Source organism: Symphalangus syndactylus, chromosome 12, assembly GCF_028878055.3.
Source record: "Symphalangus syndactylus isolate Jambi chromosome 12, NHGRI_mSymSyn1-v2.1_pri, whole genome shotgun sequence".
In the NCBI taxonomy this organism is placed as follows: domain Eukaryota; kingdom Metazoa; phylum Chordata; class Mammalia; order Primates; family Hylobatidae; genus Symphalangus; species Symphalangus syndactylus.
In genome coordinates, this window is record NC_072441.2 from 124991492 (window position 1) to 125013078 (window position 21587).

The 21587-nt window shown below is 52.7% G+C and overlaps 1 protein-coding gene across 2 annotated transcripts in view; it reads left to right on the forward strand.

The window, feature by feature from the left end:
* The window catches only part of QSOX1 (quiescin sulfhydryl oxidase 1), a 43612-nt gene that overhangs the window by 14784 nt on the left and 7241 nt on the right, over positions 1 to 21587 (forward strand). For both annotated transcript variants that reach the window (XM_055255037.2, XM_063627482.1), the window contains 8 exons: positions 6135 to 6180; positions 6740 to 6842; positions 9600 to 9690; positions 12980 to 13125; positions 14704 to 14838; positions 16875 to 17004; positions 20377 to 20499; positions 21263 to 21410. In XM_055255037.2, the coding sequence (XP_055111012.1) occupies positions 6135 to 6180; positions 6740 to 6842; positions 9600 to 9690; positions 12980 to 13125; positions 14704 to 14838; positions 16875 to 17004; positions 20377 to 20499; positions 21263 to 21410 (922 nt within the window). The remainder of the gene's footprint in view (positions 1 to 6134; positions 6181 to 6739; positions 6843 to 9599; positions 9691 to 12979; positions 13126 to 14703; positions 14839 to 16874; positions 17005 to 20376; positions 20500 to 21262; positions 21411 to 21587) is intronic.

Genomic DNA, 21587 nt, shown 5'->3' on the forward strand with positions numbered 1-21587 from the left:
AGGGCTGGTTGGCTGCAGGTTCTGGCTGGAGCTTGGCGACTTAGAGGCTGGAACTTCCGGGTCAAGGGGCTTCTCCGTGGGCCTCAGGAGCGCCCTTCAGTGGGAATAGAATGGGACTTTTTATGGCCGAAGGCCTGGCCGGAACAAGGGGTACACAGCACAGCAGCATAGGGGTGGGGAAGGGCAGGCCTTCTCTCTTTGAGGCTCTGAGGAGATCAGTGATGTGGTTTCAAATCCAGGCCTCGCTGCTTACTGTATGTGGCTTGGAAAGTCACTTATCAGTGCCCCAGCCGTTGGCCCCAGTTTCCTTGTCTGTAAACATGGGATGATAATATCCACCTAAGAGGACTGTTGCCAAGTGTGAAGTGAGGTCTTCCACATGAAAGTGCTACCACGCTGGTGTGATTTGGACTTTAGTAAAAGTTAGTTTGCTTCCTTCCCGTTGTTCCATCTCCCTCCTGGGCCACCCATGGGGCTGCTGGTAGCTGCTGTGTGGCTGCTGCTGGACTGTGTGGCAGTCCATCCGTCTGTCAGCAGCCACTGCGGGCCTACTTGCTGGGTGCCCAGCACCGCACTCACCACTGCAGGTGTGGCCAGGAGCGTGAGATCCGCAGAGCCCATGGCCAGTGAGAGGCAGCCAGGCATAGGTACCCAGGGAATGCCACAGGAGTTTGCTGGGCCCACGGAGCTCTTTCACTCATCAGAGAGGAGTTTGTGTAGGAGGGGACTTCTACTTGGTGTTGAAGGACAGATGGGGTTTGGCTGGGAGAGAAGAGGACTGTGGGCGGGCCTCATAGGCAGGAGAGAAGGTGAGAGCCAAGGCCCTCCGTGGGCAGGGCGAGGTGGTGTGTTGAGGAGACTCATCCAGCTGGGCAGAGGCTCATGTTGAGAGATGAGGCAGAGCTGGGGGAGGAGGGAGCCCAGAAATGGCAGGTCCTTGAATACAGGTTTGGAAGCAGGGACGCCCTGTGAGAGTACAGAGTCTGGGCTGTTACCTTCTGTGGCTTTTGCTAGAAGGTGAGATGTCAGGGAGGAAGACAGGACTCCAGGATGTCTCCTGTCTCTCTTTGGAAAAAGGAGGTGGGCCCCTTTCTCAGCAGTCAGCTGCTGTTTTTGGGGTCTTTTCCATGGATAATCCATGGTGTTGGAAGTGGTTAAGGTAATGGATCCTCATGGGCTTACTATAAAATACCTGGAGGCTGGACCATTTTCCTTAAAACATTATAAAAGCCGGAATTGAATGCCATCAGTGTCACCTCTGGGAAGTGTGCTTTCTCTTGAGCTCTTTTGGCCCCAAGAAAGCGGTCACTCCATAGTTTCGTGAAGACCAGCCTGGTGTTGCCTGGTTTTCTGCCATTAGGGAGCAGCTGGAGGTCTTCCAGAAGCTCCTGTGTAAAGTGATGAAAGAAAAGGGATGGGTGCTGACTGCTCCTGGAGAAAAGCAACACGCTCCCGAAGTCTTAATTGCCTGCTTCCAGGGAGCTGTGGTGGTTTCCCTTGGGCAGGGCACATGCCCCAATGGTTGACTTAATAAGGATACATTTTGATCAGAGGACAAAAATGTGCCCTGACTTGATTTCCACATGAGCTTCCAGCATGGTCAAAGGGCAGAGATTCTCTGTTCAGCCGAACAGATGTCTGTTGAGAGATGCCAGACACTGTGGAGCTTGCAGAGATAAATAAAATGTCGTCCTGCTTCCTGGTCAAAGGTGGGTGCATGGGTGAGTGGTGGATTCAGGTTGAAGTTCATTGCAGCTGGAGTGGCAATGGAATGGAGGCAGTGGAATGGAGGGCAATGTGAGGTGAGCTTGGGTTTGGAGCCTGGAAGTCCTTGAATGCAGTGAGTTTGGACATTATTCATTGACAGTGGGGAGTCATGGAAGAGATTTGAGGAGGAGCAAAATGTTGAGACCAGAACTGTGCCTTAGAAAACTAACCTTAGTAGCAGTGAGGAAGATAGCTGGAGTATGAGAAGATTGAGCATACTAAAACTTCTGAGAGCATGAAAGGTGGGGACTGATGCAGTGACCCAAAAATACATCATCATCTGTCGGGCCTGGTCTAGACAAGGCAGGTGGAGAAGGAGAGGACTTTTGAAGAGGTAACACAGAGGTCAAATTCATAGGACTTGTCAGCTAACTGGGTGATGGGTTTTTGAAGAGGGGGATGGTGTGGGTGGTAGGGAGGAGGACCGGTTGCTGGGTGAGGTAAACACAGGTGGCAAAGCAGGTTGGGAGAGGGGTGACTCAGTCTTGGGGATGGTAGGGGAGGGGCTGTATCCTGACACCTGAGTGGAGGCCACCAGGAAGAACCAGGAGTCTAGGACAGGTGAAGGCTGAGATGCAGAGGGTTTAGATGGCAAATCATTTGGACAAAGTCATTGGCTTTGGCAAGGAAGAAATGATAGGTTTGTTCATTGATCCCTTTATCCACTCATCATTTAGAAGCAAGATTGAGCAACTTCTTTGTGACAGTGCCTTCAATAGCTTTTTAAACAGAAGAGTGTCAGGACCTGACGTGTGTCTGTAGGAGAGACCGGGGTAGGAGATGGGGGTGGGCAGTGGGCACAGGAGAGCAGTCGAAAGTGAAGCTAGGACCAGGGCAAGGGGGCCAAGTAGGGCTGGTCCGTGTCAAGCCAACCAGGGGAGGGTGGCAATGTGAAGGCAACAAAGGAGAGCAACCACAAAATGTGGCGCAGAAGATGACAGATGCTCGCCATGGGAAGACAAAGCAGGCAGTAATAACATCTGTACCGCAGAGAGGCCAGGAGGGCAGGGAGAGATCACTGGAGTGGCTGAAGAGAAGGTCACCACGGAGCTTCCCTAGAACAGCTTCAGCTGAGGGTTGTGGGGATGGCGAGAGAGCAGTCTGAGGAGCAAGGGCAGACGCTGTTCCAGGAACGTCGGCAGCATGGGGACACGGGAAGGAAATGCGGTCACTTGAGAAGGAAGGAGGGCCTCTCTTCATCCCCGTCCTCCTTCCCTTCCCACCCTTTCCTTTTTTAAGGTTAGACTAGAAGGATTGAAATCTATCTGTAGGCCTAGTTGGGGGGCTGTAGTAGAAAAGAGGAATGATGAGAGATGGCTAGGAAGAAGTTCCTGAAGAGCGTGAGGCGTGGGAGCCAGAAGTGGGAGGAGACATTGGCCTGGGAGGTGGGTGCGAAGCTTCTGAGGACAGAAGGGAACAGCTGAGGTGCAGCAGGGCCTTCCCTTCAGCCTGCATCCTGGGGAGAGGCTCTTGGGGTCCCTGCATCCCCCTGGGCCACTCTGGCTGACCGAGGTTCCTGGTCAGACTCCAAGCTGCTTGTGGCTGCTGGGATCTTGAGGGGTTGCCTTTTTAAAATTTTTTTATTTTTTGAGACAGAGTCTGTCTTTGTCGCCCGGGCTGGAGTGCAGTGGCGTGATCTTGGCTCGCTGTAACCTCCACCTCCCAGGTTCAAGCAATTCTGCCTCAGCCTCCTGAGTAGCTGGGATACAGGTGCATGTCACCACATTTGGCTAATTTTTATATTTTTAGTAGAGACGGGGTTTTACCCTGTTGGCCAAGCTGGTCTCAAACTCCTGACCTCAAGTGATCCGCCCACCTCAACCTCCCAAAACGCTGGGATTACAGGCATGAGCCATGGCACCTGGCCTGGAGAGGCTGCCTTTTGATAGAAGTAATGCAAGCCCCTTTTAATATGGGTACCTGCTCAGATGCGGGTGACCTGATGATTGATGACAAAAAATGACCATATTACTTTTCAGAGGTAAAAATAACAGCTGTATCTGTGGGAAAGCCACCCAGTTCAAGGCTTCATGATGTCAATGTCGTTCTCGTATGTGTAGAAACCAGTCAAAGTGTAACCTGTCTGTAAATAAACAAGAGCACCATCACCATGAATAACTGCAGCGCAACATCACCCTCAGGTTTCTTTTCTGTTTTTAAATTTTATTTATTTTTAATTTTTAACTTTTTGTAGAGATGGGGCATCACTGTGTTGCCTAGGGTTCAAGTGATCCTCCCTCCTAGGTCTCCCAAAGTGCTGGGATTACAGGTGCGAGCCACTGCACCTGACCTGGTTTATTATTTGTCTGCAAACCAAACCCCAAATAGATGTATCTCCAATTTTGTTCATGAAAAAGTGTCAGTCCATAAATGCCGTAACTTACGTTATCAATATGATCTCATAATCAAGGAAATTTATGATCATTTTCTTAAGTATTAGGATAACATAATTTTAATAGGCCAATAAAATTAAATAACTGTAAAGAACACTATTTAAATACATGTGGTATGTATAAGTGGATGGTTTTCATCCACAATAAAAGTTTATATTAATGTTTTGAAAAGAGAGAGTAAAGCAGTGAGCAGGAGTAAGCGCCCGGGGGAGGTCACAGGGAGCAGAAGCTTGCAGATGGGGAGAGACAAGTGGCTTCTCTGCAGCCTTTGTTCCTCATGTGGGAGAGGGTAGCAGGTGGCTTCCAGATTTTCTGCCTACAAATGTCTGTAACAAACAAGTCCTAGCTGATCATGGTTCCTAGTGTTTAAAAGGTATGAAGGAGGGAGGGGGATGCTGGTGGTGGGTGACGATGGTGCCGTTAACATTTACCGGTTCCTTGAGGTATGCACTAGGTACCGTGCTAAGCACTTTAGGTGTATGGTCATGGAATCCTCACGAGTCTTCAAGGTAGATGGCGTCATCCTCATTTCAAAGATGAGAACATGAAGGTTCGGAGCAGTTGATGCGTTGCCCAAGGTCACACAGCAAGAGCAAAGCAGAACCAGTCCTTGAACCAGGTCTGCCAGAGCCCGGGGCCTGTTCTCAGCTGCCAACTTGGGATAAGGCCAAACAGCTCTATCCCAAGGAGGGAGAAGGAAACCAGTGTTTGGCTGTTGGAGGCAGAAGTCCAAGGTAGTGAAAAGTGGCCCCGAGGCTAGAGTCCCACAGGAAGAAGCCTCTTCCCAGCCTGCAGGCTCTCCCCTTGGCAGTTCGGTGGCCGGCTTCCAGGACAACTCAACTGTGTTCCCTCCTGAATCGGAAGAGCACAGGCAAAAGCCTTGGCAGCTGTCTTGCCGCCTGGGCAGAAGCCCAGATTGCCAGGAGTCAGGCTCTGTTCTGTCTGTCCTCGTGCCCCAAGGAGGTGACAGACTAGGCTTGGGGTGTCATGTACATGGGAAAAGAGGACAAAGTGATGAGTTAAATCAGCTAGTCTGTAGCAAGGCATGTTTCCCCAGGGACTCAGGTCCCTCCTTCAAGAGGACGTGTTCTGGAGACCCCTTCCTTGATTGTGTCTGCTGTGCTGGGCTGGGACTTCTCAGTGGACAGAGGCAACAGCCTGTAAGCCCCTTTTCCCAAGTAAGGAACAAGGGCACATTGACACGGAAGCAAGCTGACATTTCCCAAGGGACGTAGGAAGTGCCTGCACTTCATGTTTTCAGATGTGTCTGCAAAGGAAAACAGCAATGGTACTTCATCACTCATCCATTCGATAAATAGTTGTCAGTAATTACATGCTAGGTACTGTGCTGCATAGAAATGGCCCTCGAGGAGGAAAGTGTATGAACTGCTGCCCACAGGATCCGTGGATGCTTCCGAGGGGTGTGGGAGGGTAACGGGAGGGAGCCAGTATCCAGCTCCTAGAGCAACCTCCCCCCAACTCCCCCCCAACTCATCGTTTTATAGATGAAGAAACAGGCTCGGCCGGGTGCCTGTAATCCCGACACTTTGGGAGGCTGAGGTGGGCGGATCACAGGTCAGGAGTTTGAGATCAGCCTTGCCAACACGGTGAAACCCCATCTCTACTAAAAATACACACAAAAAAATTAGTCGGGCATGGTGGCGGGCGCCTGTAGTCTCAGCTACTTGGGAAGCTGAGGCAGGAGAGTCCCTCGAACCTGGGAGGCAGAGCTTGCAGTGAGCTGAGATCGTGCCACTGCACTCCAGCCTGAGCGACAGAGCGAGACGCTGTCTCAAAAAAAAAAAAAAAACAGAAAGAAAGAAAGAAAAAAGAAGAAAGAAACAGGCTCAACAACATTAAGTGATTTGCCCAGCCACTGCATTGAATAAGTAGGTAGATTTTCAGAGCAGGCCTGCGTGGCTGCACTCTTGGCCACTATCTGTCACTGACGCCAACCTGTGTATTTGCTTCCAGTTCTTCAAGGCCTTTTCCAAGAACGGCTCGGGAGCAGTATTTCCAGGTGGGTGCCCGGCTCTGGTTGTCCTGTTAGCATCTTCCTCCCCCAACCTCCCTCTTCGCCTGGGTTTCTATTGGGGTGGAGAAAGCCCTGGCAGTCGGCGGGGTTGAGGGTGAGGTGGTCCCCACGGGAAGCCTAACTTGTGTCTTCCCAAAACTGTCCTCCCAGTCAGCCTTAGGGAAAGGTAAGTTGAAGAAGCCCTTCAGGTTGGATGTATCCAGGGCCTTAGGGTCGGGGCAGGGGCACCATGTTCCCAGAAGAGCTCTCCTCTCACAGTGGGCTTGGCACCCAGAGAGCAGACCAAAGCCCTTGGGGAAAGTCCTGATGGCTCCCAGTTCTGAAGGATTCTTTCCTGTTTGAGGGATGGGTGTCTTTGCACTACTTGGGGCTACAGGAGGACCCCTGAAGCCCCATTCTTCTAGCACGGGAAGGACTCACGCCTCATCTGTCTCAGAGCTGGCTATGCCCTCAGCCCTTTGTTTCTGGGAATGAAGGTGGCCAGTGTGCTGTGGAAGCAGCTCTGCTGTCCTGACACCCCGCTCATGCCTGTTTTCATTTACAGTGGCTGGTGCTGACGTGCAGGCGCTGCGGGAGAGGCTCATTGATGCCCTGGAGTCCCATCATGACACGTGGCCCCCAGCCTGTCCCCCACTGGAGCCTGCCAAGTACTTTGGGCTGGGGCAGGCTTAGTGCATTGTGGGCCAGGATCCCAGGCCTGGGAGTGAGAGGGCGGTGGGAACAGCAGGGCGGGGACCCCAGTTTATTCTCCTTGCTGCCTTTGCCTGTGCGGCTCACACCCCAGTCTGCTGGAGCTACTCCAGAACCAAGTGGCAGCTGATGGCTGGTGGTGGGCTTCCTATCGCGGAGGTCCTGCTGAAGAGCGCTGTTTTCCTGGGGCTGACTGATGGGTGCAAGGGTCCATCCCACCAGGTGGGAAGGAAAAGATGGATGGGGCTTCTCCAGGTTGTGCCTGCTGCTGTTTCTTGCCACCTGCCCTCAAAATGTTTGGGGGATGCAGCAGGATTTCACATGCTCTGCCCCCAGGAAGGCCACTGAAAGTGAGAATGGCATGAGGAGGAAATGTATTTCGAGGGAAATGGCGGGGAGGTGGAGAGAAGGTGGTCATGCCTGGGGCATGGGGGTGGCCCCTGGCTCTCTGTACGGCAGAGCATCAGGTGCAGTGGCCCGTGCTCTGTATCTGTCGACCAGGCAAGCTTCCCAGCTTGCCTCTTTTCCAGAAAAATGAAGACAGTAAGGTGCGTGGGGTCTTGCCCATACTCTCCCAAAGGAGGCAGCTAGATTAAAACACTAGGCCCCCCAGTTCTGGATCAGAACTCAAGATAGGATAATGCCCACCTCGGAGGACTCTTGCCAAGAAAGAACAAATCCATGTACCAGCAGGGGCTGCTAGAGGGAGCCCAGCCTTGTACACAGTGGAGGCCCCAGGTGCTAAGAAGGCCTCACAAGGCCGCTGTTGCTTCACAGAGGCTCTCTTAAAAGTTTGTGTGCAGGTGCTCTCAGAGACATGGCCCTGCTGAGAGATTGTGTTTCGAAGTGTCAGTTGGGGTTGAATCCAACTCACAATAACTCCTTTGTCATCTTTCCCAATTTTCCATCCTCCAGAGGGCCTCCAGGGGACCCTGGATGCAGCATAGTCTTTATGTGGTTTGGGGTTCCACAGCCAGACCCTGTCTCTCCAGAAAACACCCATATCAGCCTGTGCCCTGGTCCTTGCTTCTTCCATTTCTCAATGACTGTGTCTCCGTCTCCCTCCTTACACACACACACCCGTACATCCTCATGGCACATTTTCAGCTCTGGGGTATCTCAAAATCAACAGATCAAGCAAACACGTCAAGGTCTTTCAAAGTGATCCTTTTTCTTTTTTCTTTTTTTTTGGAAGACAGAATCTTGCTCTGTTGCCCAGGCTAGGAGTGCAGCAGCACGATCTCGGCTCACTGCAACCTCCACCTCCTGTGTTCAAGTGATTCTGCTGCCTCAGCCTCCCGAGTAGCTGGGACTACAGGCGCCTGCCACGAAGCCTGGCTAATTTTTTGTATTTTCAGTAGAGATGGGGTTTCACCATGTTGCCCAGGGTGGTCTCAAACTCCTCAGCTCAGGCAATCTGCCTGCCTTGGCCTCCCAAAATACTGGGATTACAGGCATGAGCCACTGCACCCAGCCCAAAGCAATCCTTTTAAAGAACTTTAGGAAGCAGATAGAGATGTGTGATGAAAGGTGAGCTGCCTCTTCTGAAGTCTGAGGGTGGGAGTGGGAAAGGGGTACTGGCCCCCATGTAGGTTGTGCTCTTCTGCCAGCCTAGGGAAGATCCAGGGAAGAGGTCTGAGAGGCTGGCCACCTGATGCCACCCTAAAGGCTCAACACCTCTTTTCCTCCACCCCAGTGGGGTGCACTCTGGCCCTCAGCTGTCTAGCATATCCATTTGGACTGTCACTGGCAGGGCTCCAGCATCAATGCCATGTTTTTGTTTGTTTTGTTTTGTTTTGTTTTAGATATGTTTTTGTTTTGTTTTGGAAACTGTGCCTCAGTTTCCTCATCTTAAAATAAGGAGATTGGGTTAGAGATATAGATGGCTTCTAAGGTCTCCTGAACCCAAGGCTTTCTGATTCTTTCATTCCTTTTTAATGCCTACTCTAGGGAGAAAAGAGCACATCTCCCCCTTGGTCGTGACTTGTCACAGTTCCAGACTTACAGCTGTTGGATTCTAATGCCCCCAGCTCTCAGGGGACCAATAAAAACCACTTCCAGTCAGCCTGGGCCTGCCCCAGCACATGGAGACAGCTGGTCTCAAAGCAGCCCTTCCCAGTCCCCCTTCCCACACGGCCTCCTACCCACTCCCGACTCTTTTTATTTGTTTGTTTTTTGGAGACGGAGTTTTGCTCTTGTATCCCAGGCTGGAGTGCAATGGCGCGATCTCAGCTCACTGCAGCCTCCACTCCCAGCGTTCAAGTGATTCTCCTGCCTCAGCTGGGATTACAGGTGCCTGCCACCACACCCGGCTAAATTTTGTATTTTTAGTAGAGACAGGCCTTCACCGTGTTGGCCAGGCTGGTCTTGAACTCCAGACCTCAGGTGATCCGCCCGCCTCAGCCTCCCAAAGTGTTGGGATTACAGAGATGAGCCACCGCACTCAGCCCACTCCTGACTCTTGAAAGAGACAGGAAGCAGAAACAAAACCAAGCACCCAAGGTAGGTCAGATGAAGAGCCAGGGTTAGATAACAAGAGCAACATCCTTTGAGACTAAAGGTTTGGTTGACTCCCTTGGAGGGCCCTGTGTGGAAGTGGAGGAGGGCGGGATGGCCGTACCTGCAGCACTGCATCACCAGCGCCTGACGTTGCCAGTAGTTTTGTCTTATTTCTCCTGGCTGTGCAGAGTGACTGCCAGAGTTGTCTCTTGCAGGCTGGAGGAGATTGATGGATTCTTTGCGAGAAATAACGAAGAGTACCTGGCCCTGATCTTTGAAAAGGGAGGCTCCTACCTGGGTAGAGAGGTGAGCTGCCCTGAAGTTCCCTGCAATTCCTGGATAGCCATGGAGAGAGAGCCCCAGTTTGGGAGCAGGGGTTTTCCTGCCAATTATAGGGTCTTGGCTCCCTGGGTCTTTTAGCCTGGCATTGGCCTGACCCCTGCTGGGAGCCATGGGAAGTGCAGGAGCTGGACCTTTGCATTTAAAAACCTTTCTGTTTATTCTTATCTCCTTCACGGAAATCAAATATAACACCTGCCGTTATTGAGCATTGGATCAGATTGCTGACACACGTAGCTGCTAATCCCCAAAATTAATAAAGGTGATCAAATAGCATGCCCAAGATCACACAGCTAGTAAGTTGGTAGAAGAGGGCTTTGAACCAGGTCCGTCTGGCTCCAAAGCCAATGTTGTTTCCACAGTGTTCCACTCCATGGGACTGGAGTGAAATATTTGGGAGGGAGGGAACATTAGGGACGCCCTAGCCCCACTGGAGGAAATGGGGTCCTTTACCCAGGTGCCGCTCTGTCTCATATGGGGCGTCCATGAGCCAGCTCCCCGGTGCTTCCAGCTGCAGTGCCCTGTCTAGAAAGCAGGGATGATTACGTTTCTCCATAGTATTGTTGGGAAAGTCAAATGCAGCAGTTTATGTAAAGGGCCTGGATTGCAGCTGACACATAGTAGGTGCTTTATAAAGATCCATTCCCCTTGCCTAATGCAGAGAGCTCACCATTCTGCCATTGGTTCATGGACTTCTCCATAGACCAATTGTGAGCTTTTCCCAGCTGCAAAGGTGGGACGTGCCAGTGCACGGGAGATGCTCCAAGTCAGTGCAGGGAGACAGGCATGAGAGTAGGCATGAAATTAAACTGTACTGTCGGCCTGAGTGATTTTCCTGCTGAAACTCAACAAGCACAGCTGAGAGTCTGAGCTGAAGCCAGATGCTGTCTCCAGGCCTCTCAGCCCTGAGAGAGGAGGCACAGGGGTTGGGGAGGGGAAAGACAGCTTGGCTGAAGGAGTGCCTGACCCTCTGGGGTCCCAGTTCATGCCCGGGGTCATGCCTGTTACGTAGAGGTGATAAATGGTGATTGGAATCAGGTCTTCTCCCTCCCCTCCCACCACAGTCCCTTGAGTACCAAGGGGCTGGGGTCCCAGTGGTTGGAGCCAAGTGCCCCATGCCCATGCAGGGGTGCTCAGCGTGGGACCAGTGGCTACGGGACCAGGTTCTGGAGCCACACTAAGCTGGGATTTGTAGCACAATTCAGGCATATGCAAGCTGTGTGATCTGGAGGCATGGTTTCACTTCTAAGCCTCAGTTTCTCCAGCTACAAGATAGGAGCGTTACATTTATTTATTTATTTATTTTGATTTTTTTTGAGGCGGAGTTTCACTCTTGTTGCCCAGGCTGGAGTGCAATGGCACTGTCTTGGCTCACTGCAACCTCCACCTCCCAGGTTCAAGCGTTTCTCCTTCCTCAGCCTCCCAAGTAGCTGGGATTACAGGCATGCGCCACCATGCCTGGCTAATTTTGTATTTTCAGTAGAGACGGAGTTTCACCATTTTGGTCAGGCTGGTCTCAAACTCCTGACCTCAGGAGATCTGCCCACCTTGGCCTCCCATAGTGCTGGGATTACAGACGTGAGCCACTGCGGCCAACCAGGAGCTTCATTTTTATTATTATTATTTTGAGATGGAGTCTTGCTCTGTCGCCCAGGCTGGAGTGCAGTGGTGCAATCTTGGCTTACTGCAAGCTCCGCCTCCTGGGTTCATGCCATTCTCCTGCCTCAGCCTCCTGAGTAGCTGGGACTACAGGCGCCCGCCACCACACCAGGCTAATTTTTTTGTATTTTTAGTAGAGACGGGGTTTCACCATGTTGGTGAGGATGGTCTTGATCTCCTGACCTTGTGGTCTGCCTGCCTTGGGCCTCCCAAAATGCTAGGATTACAGGCATGAGCCACCGCGCCCAGCCTGGGAGCTTTATTTTTAAGTAAACACTTATGTACCTACTATGTGCTAGTCATTGTTACAGCATTTTAATAACATTAACCCCTTCAGTTCTCTGAACAGCCCCCCTGAAGTTGGTGGTATTATTATTATTGTTATTATTATTTTGCAAGTAAGGAAATTGGGTCAGGGAGAGGTTTGGTGCAGCGGGGCCAGGATTCCAATGCAGGCAACTGTAGTGTACGGTGCTGCATCTCTTAGTCTCCTGAGAATAGCTGCTATTTCAGTGTTTCTCTGAAGATAAATGAGGCAATCTGTGTGGACACTACATAATACCTATGCAATACAGGTTAGCTAGTGCTTTCTCTTATTTCTTTCTGAAAAAAATGATGACTGATGTATATTTTTCTGATTTGGAGTCTAGATAGGAAGCTTTATAAATATAAGAATAAAGGCTAGGGGGCACCACCTGCTCCATAGTGAGGAGTGAGACATCGGTAACAGAAGCCTGTGCCTGCCATTTGCAGATGGCCTGTCCGATTATGCTCAGAACTTCTCTTCCCATTTCTAATGTGGGGACATTGTCATTCTCAACAAGGCCTCTTGTTGCCTTCAGAGAGCCCCACGTTAAGAAACGTTTTCAGATCTTCTTATAACTATACACATTGACCAAAGGGCCCCTCTGACTACTGCACATACTGGGCTCAGAGTTAGCCTGCTCTTTAGAAGTTTACCCAATTCCAAAGGTTTATTTTGTTTGTATCCTACCCATGAAATTTGTTACCATATGTATTTGAACACAGTAAAATCACAGTTCTTTAAACATCTGTGCCTCAAGCTTCCATAAGAAAGACTGCTCTTGCCCCCAACAATTGATATTTCAAACAAACAGTAATTTCTAAAGGGATATTTTCCCTTTAGAAAAATGTTATGAGAAGGCCCTGGGGAATCCTGGACATCAGAGAGCAGTCTTGGGGTGTGAAGGTCTTAAAGACAAGAACGTGCTGGCTCAGTGCAAAAAACAAACGAGAATTAACCTGAAACCACATTTTATTATGCTTTTTACAAATTGCTTTCATTAGAAAGAAAATGCTACCCAGTTGGGACTGTCGTAGGAAATTAAAGCGTGTGTGGTGTGCACAGCTCCAAGGCCTCTTCTCCTGGGCGGTGATTGGCACTTGCTACCTACCGGTTAGCTGCCGTTGATAGCGAGTATCTCTTGTGCATCACTGTGGTGCATTCTTTGCGAGTTTAGAGTCTGGAAGGAGCACAGCTGCCATCTGGGTGCCTTCACAGGGCACCAAGCTGGGACCCAGCCCTGGCTCCCTCCACCTGGTGGCCTGGCCCCCAGATGTCCTGCTGTCCCTGCAGGTGGCTCTGGACCTGTCCCAGCACAAAGGCGTGGCGGTGCGCAGGGTGCCGAACACAGAGGCCGATGTGGTGAGAAAGTTTGGTGTCACCGACTTCCCCTCTTGCTACCTGCTGTTCCGGAACGGCTCTGTCTCCCGAATCCCCGTGTGAGTATCCTGTCTCCTGGCATCCCCTCTCCTCCCTCCCTGTGCTCATCCTTCCTTCTTGCCCAGAGGGGCTGCCCTTTCACAGTGGCCAACATGTTCTTTCTGAAGAGCCCCCTGCAGGAGACGCTGCAGTCTGCTGTCTGCGGGGCCAGCGCCTCCACCATCAGGAGCCTGGGTCTGAAACGCTGACCCTGCTCCGCAGCTCAGAGACCTCAGAGGCCTCAGCCCCCCGCACCCAGTGTCGCCTCCACCCTCATTATGTCCCCACCACAGCCCTGGCCCTCTTCCCCACCCTCTTCTGTTCGCAGGCAGACTCATTGGCAGGCTACAGGCCTGGCAAGCACTCAAATATGCCTGACCCTCCCTCCCTTTGGTTTTCTAATTGCAGAAAAGTTCATTAGCAGCCAGACAATAGCCAGTTCCAAAATGCCGAGAGAAAACAATCAGGCCAGCCTCAGCCCCTCTGCCAGGCTCCCGCTGCTGAATGGCCCGTTAGTGGCACCAGATGGTGCCTTGGTGCCCTCCCTGGGCAGATGATTGATGTCAGCCAGGGCCCTGCAGGCAGGAACATTGGGCCAGGGAGGCAAGGCTTGCCTGTGGTGCCTGGTGAGCTGCTCCTCGGGACCCTCGGTGCTGACCCACATGGCGCCGGGCGGGGTGGCCACTCGGCCTCACCCTGGCCCAGATCACCTGCTAGAGGGCCCAGGAGGCGCAATGCCACCAAGGACAGGGAGGCACTCGCTTTCCGGGCAGGCCCAGAAAGTGCCAGTGCTGGTGGGGAGAGAAGGCATTGTCTCCTGTCTCGGAGTTGGTGGAGGGGAAAATTGTTTGTGACGATGCTGCCTCCTGAGCCATCTGCTCACCAAGAAACCCAGGACGGTGGAGTGGAAGGAAGCCGTGCGTCCCATGCCACCTCCCCCGGGGCGGCCCTCACGCTGCTGCTGGACCCGGCGTCTCTCTCTGCAGGGACCCTGGCTGTGGGTGAGAGGGAATATGTGCTCAGGAGGTATCTCATGTCCTGGAGGACTCCTCCCTGTCGGAAAAAAGAAAGAAACCAAAAAGACTGTAAAACGATGTAGAGAATTCTGTGGCTACCTGTTTTTTTAAAAAATCCCATATCAAACTCCCTGGACTTCTTAGGGGTAATGTCACTCACAGTACCTCAGGGTGAGCTTATGGATGGGCAGCTGCCATTTTGAACCTCGGGGTCCTTGGGAAAGGGAGTCACACCCCACCGTTCCTGTCCGTGGGCACTGGGCTGTCCCGTGCCTATCCATGCCCTGCCTGGAGCCAGAGGGCCACTGGGGGAATTCTCAGGCCCAATTGCCTTACCAGTTGAGGTTTGACATCAGGCTGGTGTCAAAGAGGCTTTCCAGAGCATGTGCGGTGATTAGAAAGGTTAAAGTGAGGCCTGGGTGCCGTCTTCTGGCCTCACGGAGGACAAGATGGAATCTCGTTCACATATTTAATAAACCTTCCTGTCTGATGAGCCACCCTGCTTCCTCTTCTGACATTGATTAGCTCTAATCTTGTTCTCTGCACTTACTGCCTCTCCTCCCTGGTTCTATGCCCTCACAGGCTCATGGAATCCAGGTCCTTCTATACCGCTTACCTGCAGAGACTTTCTGGGCTCACCAGGGAGGCTGCCCAGACCACAGTTGCACCAACCACTGCTAACAAGATAGCTCCCACTGTTTGGAAATTTGCAGATCGGTAAGGCCACCCCTGGTTCTCCTCACATCTTCTCCCTCCTCTGATAACAGACTACCACACCTTCACACCCATGCCCTCTTGCTCATTCTTCTTCCTTGTCATACGATTAGTGTGTACATTCTGAGCCAGGCTGTCCCCCACCCTGGGGGCTGGCCATGCTCAGGGGCCTTTGATGTGTGGGAGCAGCATTTAGCTGCAGTCCCTCTGGTGTCTGCTGCGGGGCCGGGGCTGCCTGGGGAATGCTGGCTGGCACTGGCAGCCATCCTTCATGAGGGAATGAACACCTTCCACGCCCACACTCCTTCAGCTTAACTCTGCTCACAAATGGGGAATCTGCGTGCAAGGACTCTCTGAGGCTTCCAGACCAACTTCCCACCCAAGCAATTATTTCTGCAGTCAATATTTTTGAGTACTCACTACGTGCTAGGCACTGTGGATGCAGGTATGTACAGGCAGATGCAGTCACTGCTTGTGCAGACCCTACGGCATCCCTTCTAGGAAGGCACCCAACCTCAGTTGAATGCCTGTGGTGTCAGTGAGCTCACTGCCTTTTCAGGTCACCTGTGTGTGTGTCCACAGTTGTAAGCATGAGAGCGCTGCTTTTTTCTCTGAGGCTCCTTGCCTTTTCTGTTGTGGTTGGGCAGTGAGACAGAGCTGTAGACATCCTGCACTGGTACCAGCTGCATACTAGGTGGAAATGTCTGACCAGGGAGCTCAGAGCTGGCCAGGATGGTGCCCCTCACAAGGGGATGCACGAGACAGTGGGGGAAAGGTGATTGCAAGAAGGATTTTGCATCCTAGCATGAGGGACTTTAAGGGTGGAAAGTGCCAGATGGAGAGACTTTTAGTAGATCAAGGGAGAAGGAAAGAGAGAGTGAGGAGTGGTGTGATCATTACGATCATTCCGTCATTATGAATGATCATTGTAATCATTCGATCATTACAATTATGCAAACCGTTGACGTTCTTGTAATAGCTTGGGCTGGTGTATGTGCCAGGCTCTGTGCTGGCACCTTCCCTGTGTTACCTCATTCAGTCATGGGGCCACTTCTGGAGGCAGGGCCCAGGAATGGAGAGGTAAACTGAGGCCCAAGGACACCAAAGTGGAGCACAGAGGAGACCTTGCCCTGAGGGGGAGCATAGGCAGCCACAGTGCGTACCCCGTCAGCTGACCTTATTGGCTCTTTCCAACCTCAGGAGGTAGCGGGGGAAGGAGCAAGTCATGTGTTTTACAGTTGAGCTGACTGAGGCCCAGGAAAGTCAACTGAGTTGCCCAAGCTCACAGAACTAGCTCACGGTCAAACTGAGGCCAGAACCCAGGTCTCAAGAGACAGGGTAAGAGGCACCCAACTTTCCTGGCGCCTGCCATCAGAACCCTGAGGCTGGACCCCAGCATGATGGGCCTGGGGCCAGCATGGAGCCTCCGGCCCTTCCCTGAAGGCTGCGGAGAGGTGTGAGATGGGCCCACCTGAGACGTGAGGTCCGGCAGCTGTGAGCACATCAGCCCTGAAAGAAATACAGGCCCTGCTTCCCCTCCTGCCCCCAGGCGCCATTTCCCAGCCTTGGTGGGCAGCTAAACCCTGGTCTTTCAGAGAGGGCACAGTTTTTCCAGAGCCAAGTCATGTGTATGAACCTGCTGGTCTGATTATGTCTAGTGATCTTGGCTCAGAGCTGGCCTGATTAGTGAGTTGCAGGAGGGGCTGGCTGTGGGCCTGGAGAGAGAAAACTCCTACTCCCTGCCAGGAGCTGCTGAGAGTTTTTTACATTTGTGCTTTTATTTGATCCTCTCAGCAACTTACCTGTGAGCAGTGTGTTATTATTCATATCTTACAGATGAGGAATTGAGGCTCAGAGAAATTAGGTAATTTACCCAAGGTCACACAGCACATTTCCGGCAGAAGCCAGTGGTAACTTACAAGACTCTGTGACCATCAGCAGTGCCCTTCTCTTCTCTCCCTTTATCCCTGGATGCTCCTTGCAGCCCCTGCACCATGGTTAATACTCCTTTCTCACTCTATCTCCCTGTGGGTCCTCAGCTCCAAGATCTACATGGCTGACCTGGAATCTGCACTGCACTACATCCTGCGGATAGAAGTGGGCAGGTTCCCGGTCCTGGAAGGGCAGCGCCTGGTGGCCCTGAAAAAGTTTGTGGCAGTGCTGGCCAAGGTGAGCAGGGCCATGGCTTCTCTTGTCTGTGCAATTCCACTGATGGTCAGTGAGCGTTCCTGTAAGCTGGGCACCCCGTCAGCCCCTCCCTCCAGAAGCCCATGGTCTGGCTGGACACAGGGAGACCCACAGCTCTCCCTGTCCACCATAGGTGATACCCTCCAGCCTCAGCCATACCCCACACCAGCCCCACACTGCCAGGGACAACCCTGCCCCATGCAGCACTGTGGGTGGGACACAGGGCCCATGCCCCCCACCTGGGGATATTTCCAGCTGATTCAGCGACTGTGGCTCTACCTGCCTGAGTCCTCAGTCAGAGCCCCAGTGTGGCTTCCCACCCCTTGCCGTGGTCACTGGGAAAGCAGGACCCCTAGGACACCCTGGCGAAGGAGAGGATGCTCTTCTGATACTCCTTGCTTCCCTGCCAGTCTGACCCAATCCTTGGCCCTGGCCATGCCTTCTTTATTCCTTTATAGTTTCCCCGGGAAGGTGGCTACTCCACGAAGGGTAGCTCCTATTTATTGAGGACCTGATGTTTGTCTAGGATTTAATCCTCTTAACTACTCTATGAGGCGGAGGGTTTATTTTGTCCAGCCCTATTTAAGAGGTCCAGGGAGCTCAAGTGCCATGCCTTCGTTCTGCCAGCCCGGAGGTGTTCTGGTCAGGCCTTGAGCCTGCGCTCCTTCCTCTCTGAAGGTGAGAGGTGGCTGCCACTTCCTCTCTGCGCCCTTCCCTTTGGTTCCAGATCCTGGCCATTGCGTCCCTGCTGGAAACCCGGGACTCTGCTGCTCAGTACTGCTGAGTCAGATGCGGCTCTGGGCGCTTCGGGTTTGGCTGCTGGCTCAGCCTCCCTTGGCCCTGGGGCCCGGATCTGAGCCCGCCCTCCTCAGTGCGGGTCTGCAGGAAGCTGGGGCTGCCCTCGGGTGATTTGTGCCTCTCCTTGGGAACTTCCTGCCAGCCTGATCCTTCTTCCCACCTCCCTGTCCTGGCCCCCTGGCTTGGTCACATGCATGCGTGGTGACACTGAGAGGGCCTGACAGGGACATTTCAGCCTAAGGCAGGACAGTCGTTGGCCCCTCACTGAAGTCCCATGCAAAATGAGCCCTTGTTCTTCAGTCCATTGCCATAATAGAAACCTTTCCTCCAAGGCTGAGAGCTGTCTGGTCCTCATAGTGCAGAGACCTGGGGTTGACAACCTAGAGACTTAGAGGGGAAAAGTCTAGAACGGTCCCATGTACGGTCCCTCCTCCTGACCCATGAGGGAGAGCCCCCAGCGTGCTTTCCTGGCATGCCTCAGACACCCCACCACCCTAGTCCAGTACTCTCCAAAGGAGTCACCCCAGCAAGATCGGCTTGTGTGTCGCTTGCATCTCTCAGCTGTGCTCAAACCTGCTATTTTCTTTGTCCCCAGTGGGGCTGTTTGCAGCCGGTATGGGGGAAAAGAATGAGATACAGAAAGTCCCTGAGCTGGGCACAGGCTTAAGCATCACCCTCTCTGTGCCTGCTGAGTCTCTGCCTTCAGCAAGGGCTGGGAATGAGCTTGAGATGAAGGTGCCTGCCCTGCCAGAGCCAGGGCCTTCAGGGCAGGGCTAGCAGTGGGGTGGAGGACAGAGAGAAGCCAGGTATGCCGAGCAGTAGCAGCAGAGGCATCGGGGGCACGGGCCTGGAGACCCTCTATTTGGGTTTTGCCCGCACATCCCCTGGGGTCTGCAGAGTATTCTGGTACTTGCCTTGCTTGGGTAGCTTCTTCCTGAATAGTAGTATCCTAGCAGCTACCATTTCTTCAGCCCTGCCGGCGCCTGCAGTGTTCTTTGTATATTAGCTCCTCATTCTCTTTCTCAGAGCAGACTCCACAGCATGGCTTCTAGTATGATCTCTGTTTCATAGAAGGGGAAACAAAGCCCCAGAGAACTAAAGCACCTTGCCAGGGTCCTCCAGCTAGTGAGGGGCTGGGCAGGGAGCCACACCCACTGGCATCCAGCCCATGCCCATTACCACCAAGTGCGTGGTGCTCACAGGCCCGAACGCCTAAGGGTGCCAGCGCACACTGCTGGCTCCCCCTGGCGAGCTGCCAGCCCTGCAGGTGCCCGGTCAGTCAGGAGGCCCTCTGCATGTCCTGCCGGTGCCCTCCCACCCAGCCTCTCCCAGTCCGTGTTCCCTCCTGTGAGCAGCTGGCAGGAGCGGCCACTGGGTGGCGTGTGGGCACCAGGGTTTCCTTGCTCCCAGTTGTCCAGAGCTCCTTAATTCATCCATCCTTCTGGCACTGTCGCCTTAGAAGGCGGAAGTTTCCAAGTCGGGATGATGGCGAAGGTCAGTGAGAAGTGCTGACTTCAAGCTGTAAATTTGTGTGTGAGTTCCAGAGGCCCATGTGGGCTCACCAGGAGGGCACGTGTCAAAGCGTGGTCTTTTCCGGCCACTTCTCACTCTGGGGGAAGGTGTCCAGCCCAGCGTTTGATAGGAATATTTAATGGCTTTCTCAGAGGAATGGATCTGTTAGCAGGTTTTCCTGTTTAGTTACCATTCGTGTCTCCAGTATCCTTCTCTCAAATGTTTGTTTTTGCTTTCTTTGCTGTGAGTTTCTCAGGGTCCTTATCCCCTTGGCCAGCCTCTTTGTGGTTTTATCTGACCAGTTCACTGCTGTGCCTCTCTTTCTCCTGCCCTCTGCCCCTTGTGCTGTGCACACGTACACACGCACACACACACACATACACACATACGTCCTCCTCCCTGGAGTCCTTGTGGTTTTAAAGTGCTGATACTAATCAGATTTGAGTTGACTTATTGTCAGAGTAGATTTTCATGCTCCTCAGAGACCACTGGGAGTTACCATCAAGATCTGGATCTTGGCTGTGAGTCCCTGGCCTGGCTGGTCCTCACTGACAGCCCATGGAATCCAAATGAAAGGTCTCGTGCCCACCTAGCCCAGCTGGCCAGTCAGTTGACAAGTCAGCTGTATCCGAGGACCACCCAAAGACAGGACTGTGTGGCCCAGGGCTCTCAGCAGCCCCGGCAAGGGGCACAAGTGCTCCAGCCTTCCTCGCAGTGGTGGCACATGGTCAGGGGGTGCTGCACAGGAGCCTGAGGTCTGAGAGAGGGAGACTTCCAGGACCCCAGCCCTCTTAGAGTGAGCACCTTCCCTACCCCGTCTTCTAGCCTTACCAGCTGTCCCAGAGCAAAGGTAGTACAGAAGTCACATTTGTGTCTTAGTTAGAATGTTTTCCTGGTGGTTTTGGAACTTTCCACAACCTCCCCCCAACTGCCCCCCCCCCCACCGCCCCCCGCCTTCTTCTGCATAGCTTCCTACCATCTGCAGGACAGGGAACTTGGGGAATTGCTTTTCACTCTCCAGCTTCCGCTTGTTCCTCCCCACAGTATTTCCCTGGCCGGCCCTTAGTCCAGAACTTCCTGCACTCCGTGAATGAATGGCTCAAGAGGCAGAAGAGAAATAAAATTCCCTACAGTTTCTTTAAAACTGCCCTGGACGACAGGAAAGAGGTGAGTCTGGGAAGCAAATAACGATCTCTCCATCCTCCGTATTTATGAGAGTGCAAGGGGTTAACCCTGTCATCTCCAACCTTCTTTGCCAGTTTGCATCAGGGAGTCAGTGATCTTGGTTGGGTCCTTCCTTTAATAATCAATAAATGACTATTGATTGAGCTCCCTATGCGCACATCTCATTTAATCCTCATAATGTTAGTGGAAGGTAGATATTCTCCCCATTTAGCAGATGAAGAAACAGTACTTTGAAGAGGTTAAGCAACTTGTCTGGGATCATGCAGCCAGTAAGTGTTTGGGCTGGGATGAAAACTTGGTGAGACACCAGAGTTTTTAACAGCTACCCTGTGCTGCCTCTTAGCGTGTGGTGCTGCTCAGCATGGCCTCCCTGGCCCTCTCCAAGGCACCTTCTGGGCTCCTGCTCATGCTGCTGTTTGCAAAAATGGGTCACTGCAGCCAGCAGAGGTGTAAAACCTTGTAGACTTGTAGGGCGTCAAATCTCGAAGGGACCTCAGAGATAACCCCCTTGTGTTACAGCTGGGGAAGTTGAGGCTGGAACGAGATGCAACTTGATCTGGGTCACAGCTTTTTAGGTCTGCTGCTGCTTCAGTGGGTGGAGCTGGTGAAAGGGAAATGCCACCTTCGAGGTGATAGACTGAGGGACTTCATTTGTCTTAGGGCTGTGTCTCCTAGAAGCTTCTCTCTCTGCCTCTCTCATCCTTTTCCTTCTCCATATGTGCACTCACACTCATGTGTCCCTCAGGGTGCCGTTCTTGCCAAGAAAGTGAACTGGATTGGCTGCCAGGGGAGTGAGCCACATTTCCGGGGCTTTCCCTGCTCCCTGTGGGTCCTCTTCCACTTCCTGACTGTGCAGGCAGCTCGGCAAAATGTAGACCACTCACAGGAAGCAGGTATGTCCAGGGCCGGTTCACCCTACTGTGCCTCCGACCCTGCTCTGTTCAGCCCTCCAAGGGGAGAGGGAGCAGGGCAGCTCCCTTGAATTGCGCCACTAGCTCCCAGCTGCCAGAGGATGGGGAGAGTCAGCCTTGGGGCTCTGGCTGGATAGCTGTAGCCGCAGGTAGCCCTAC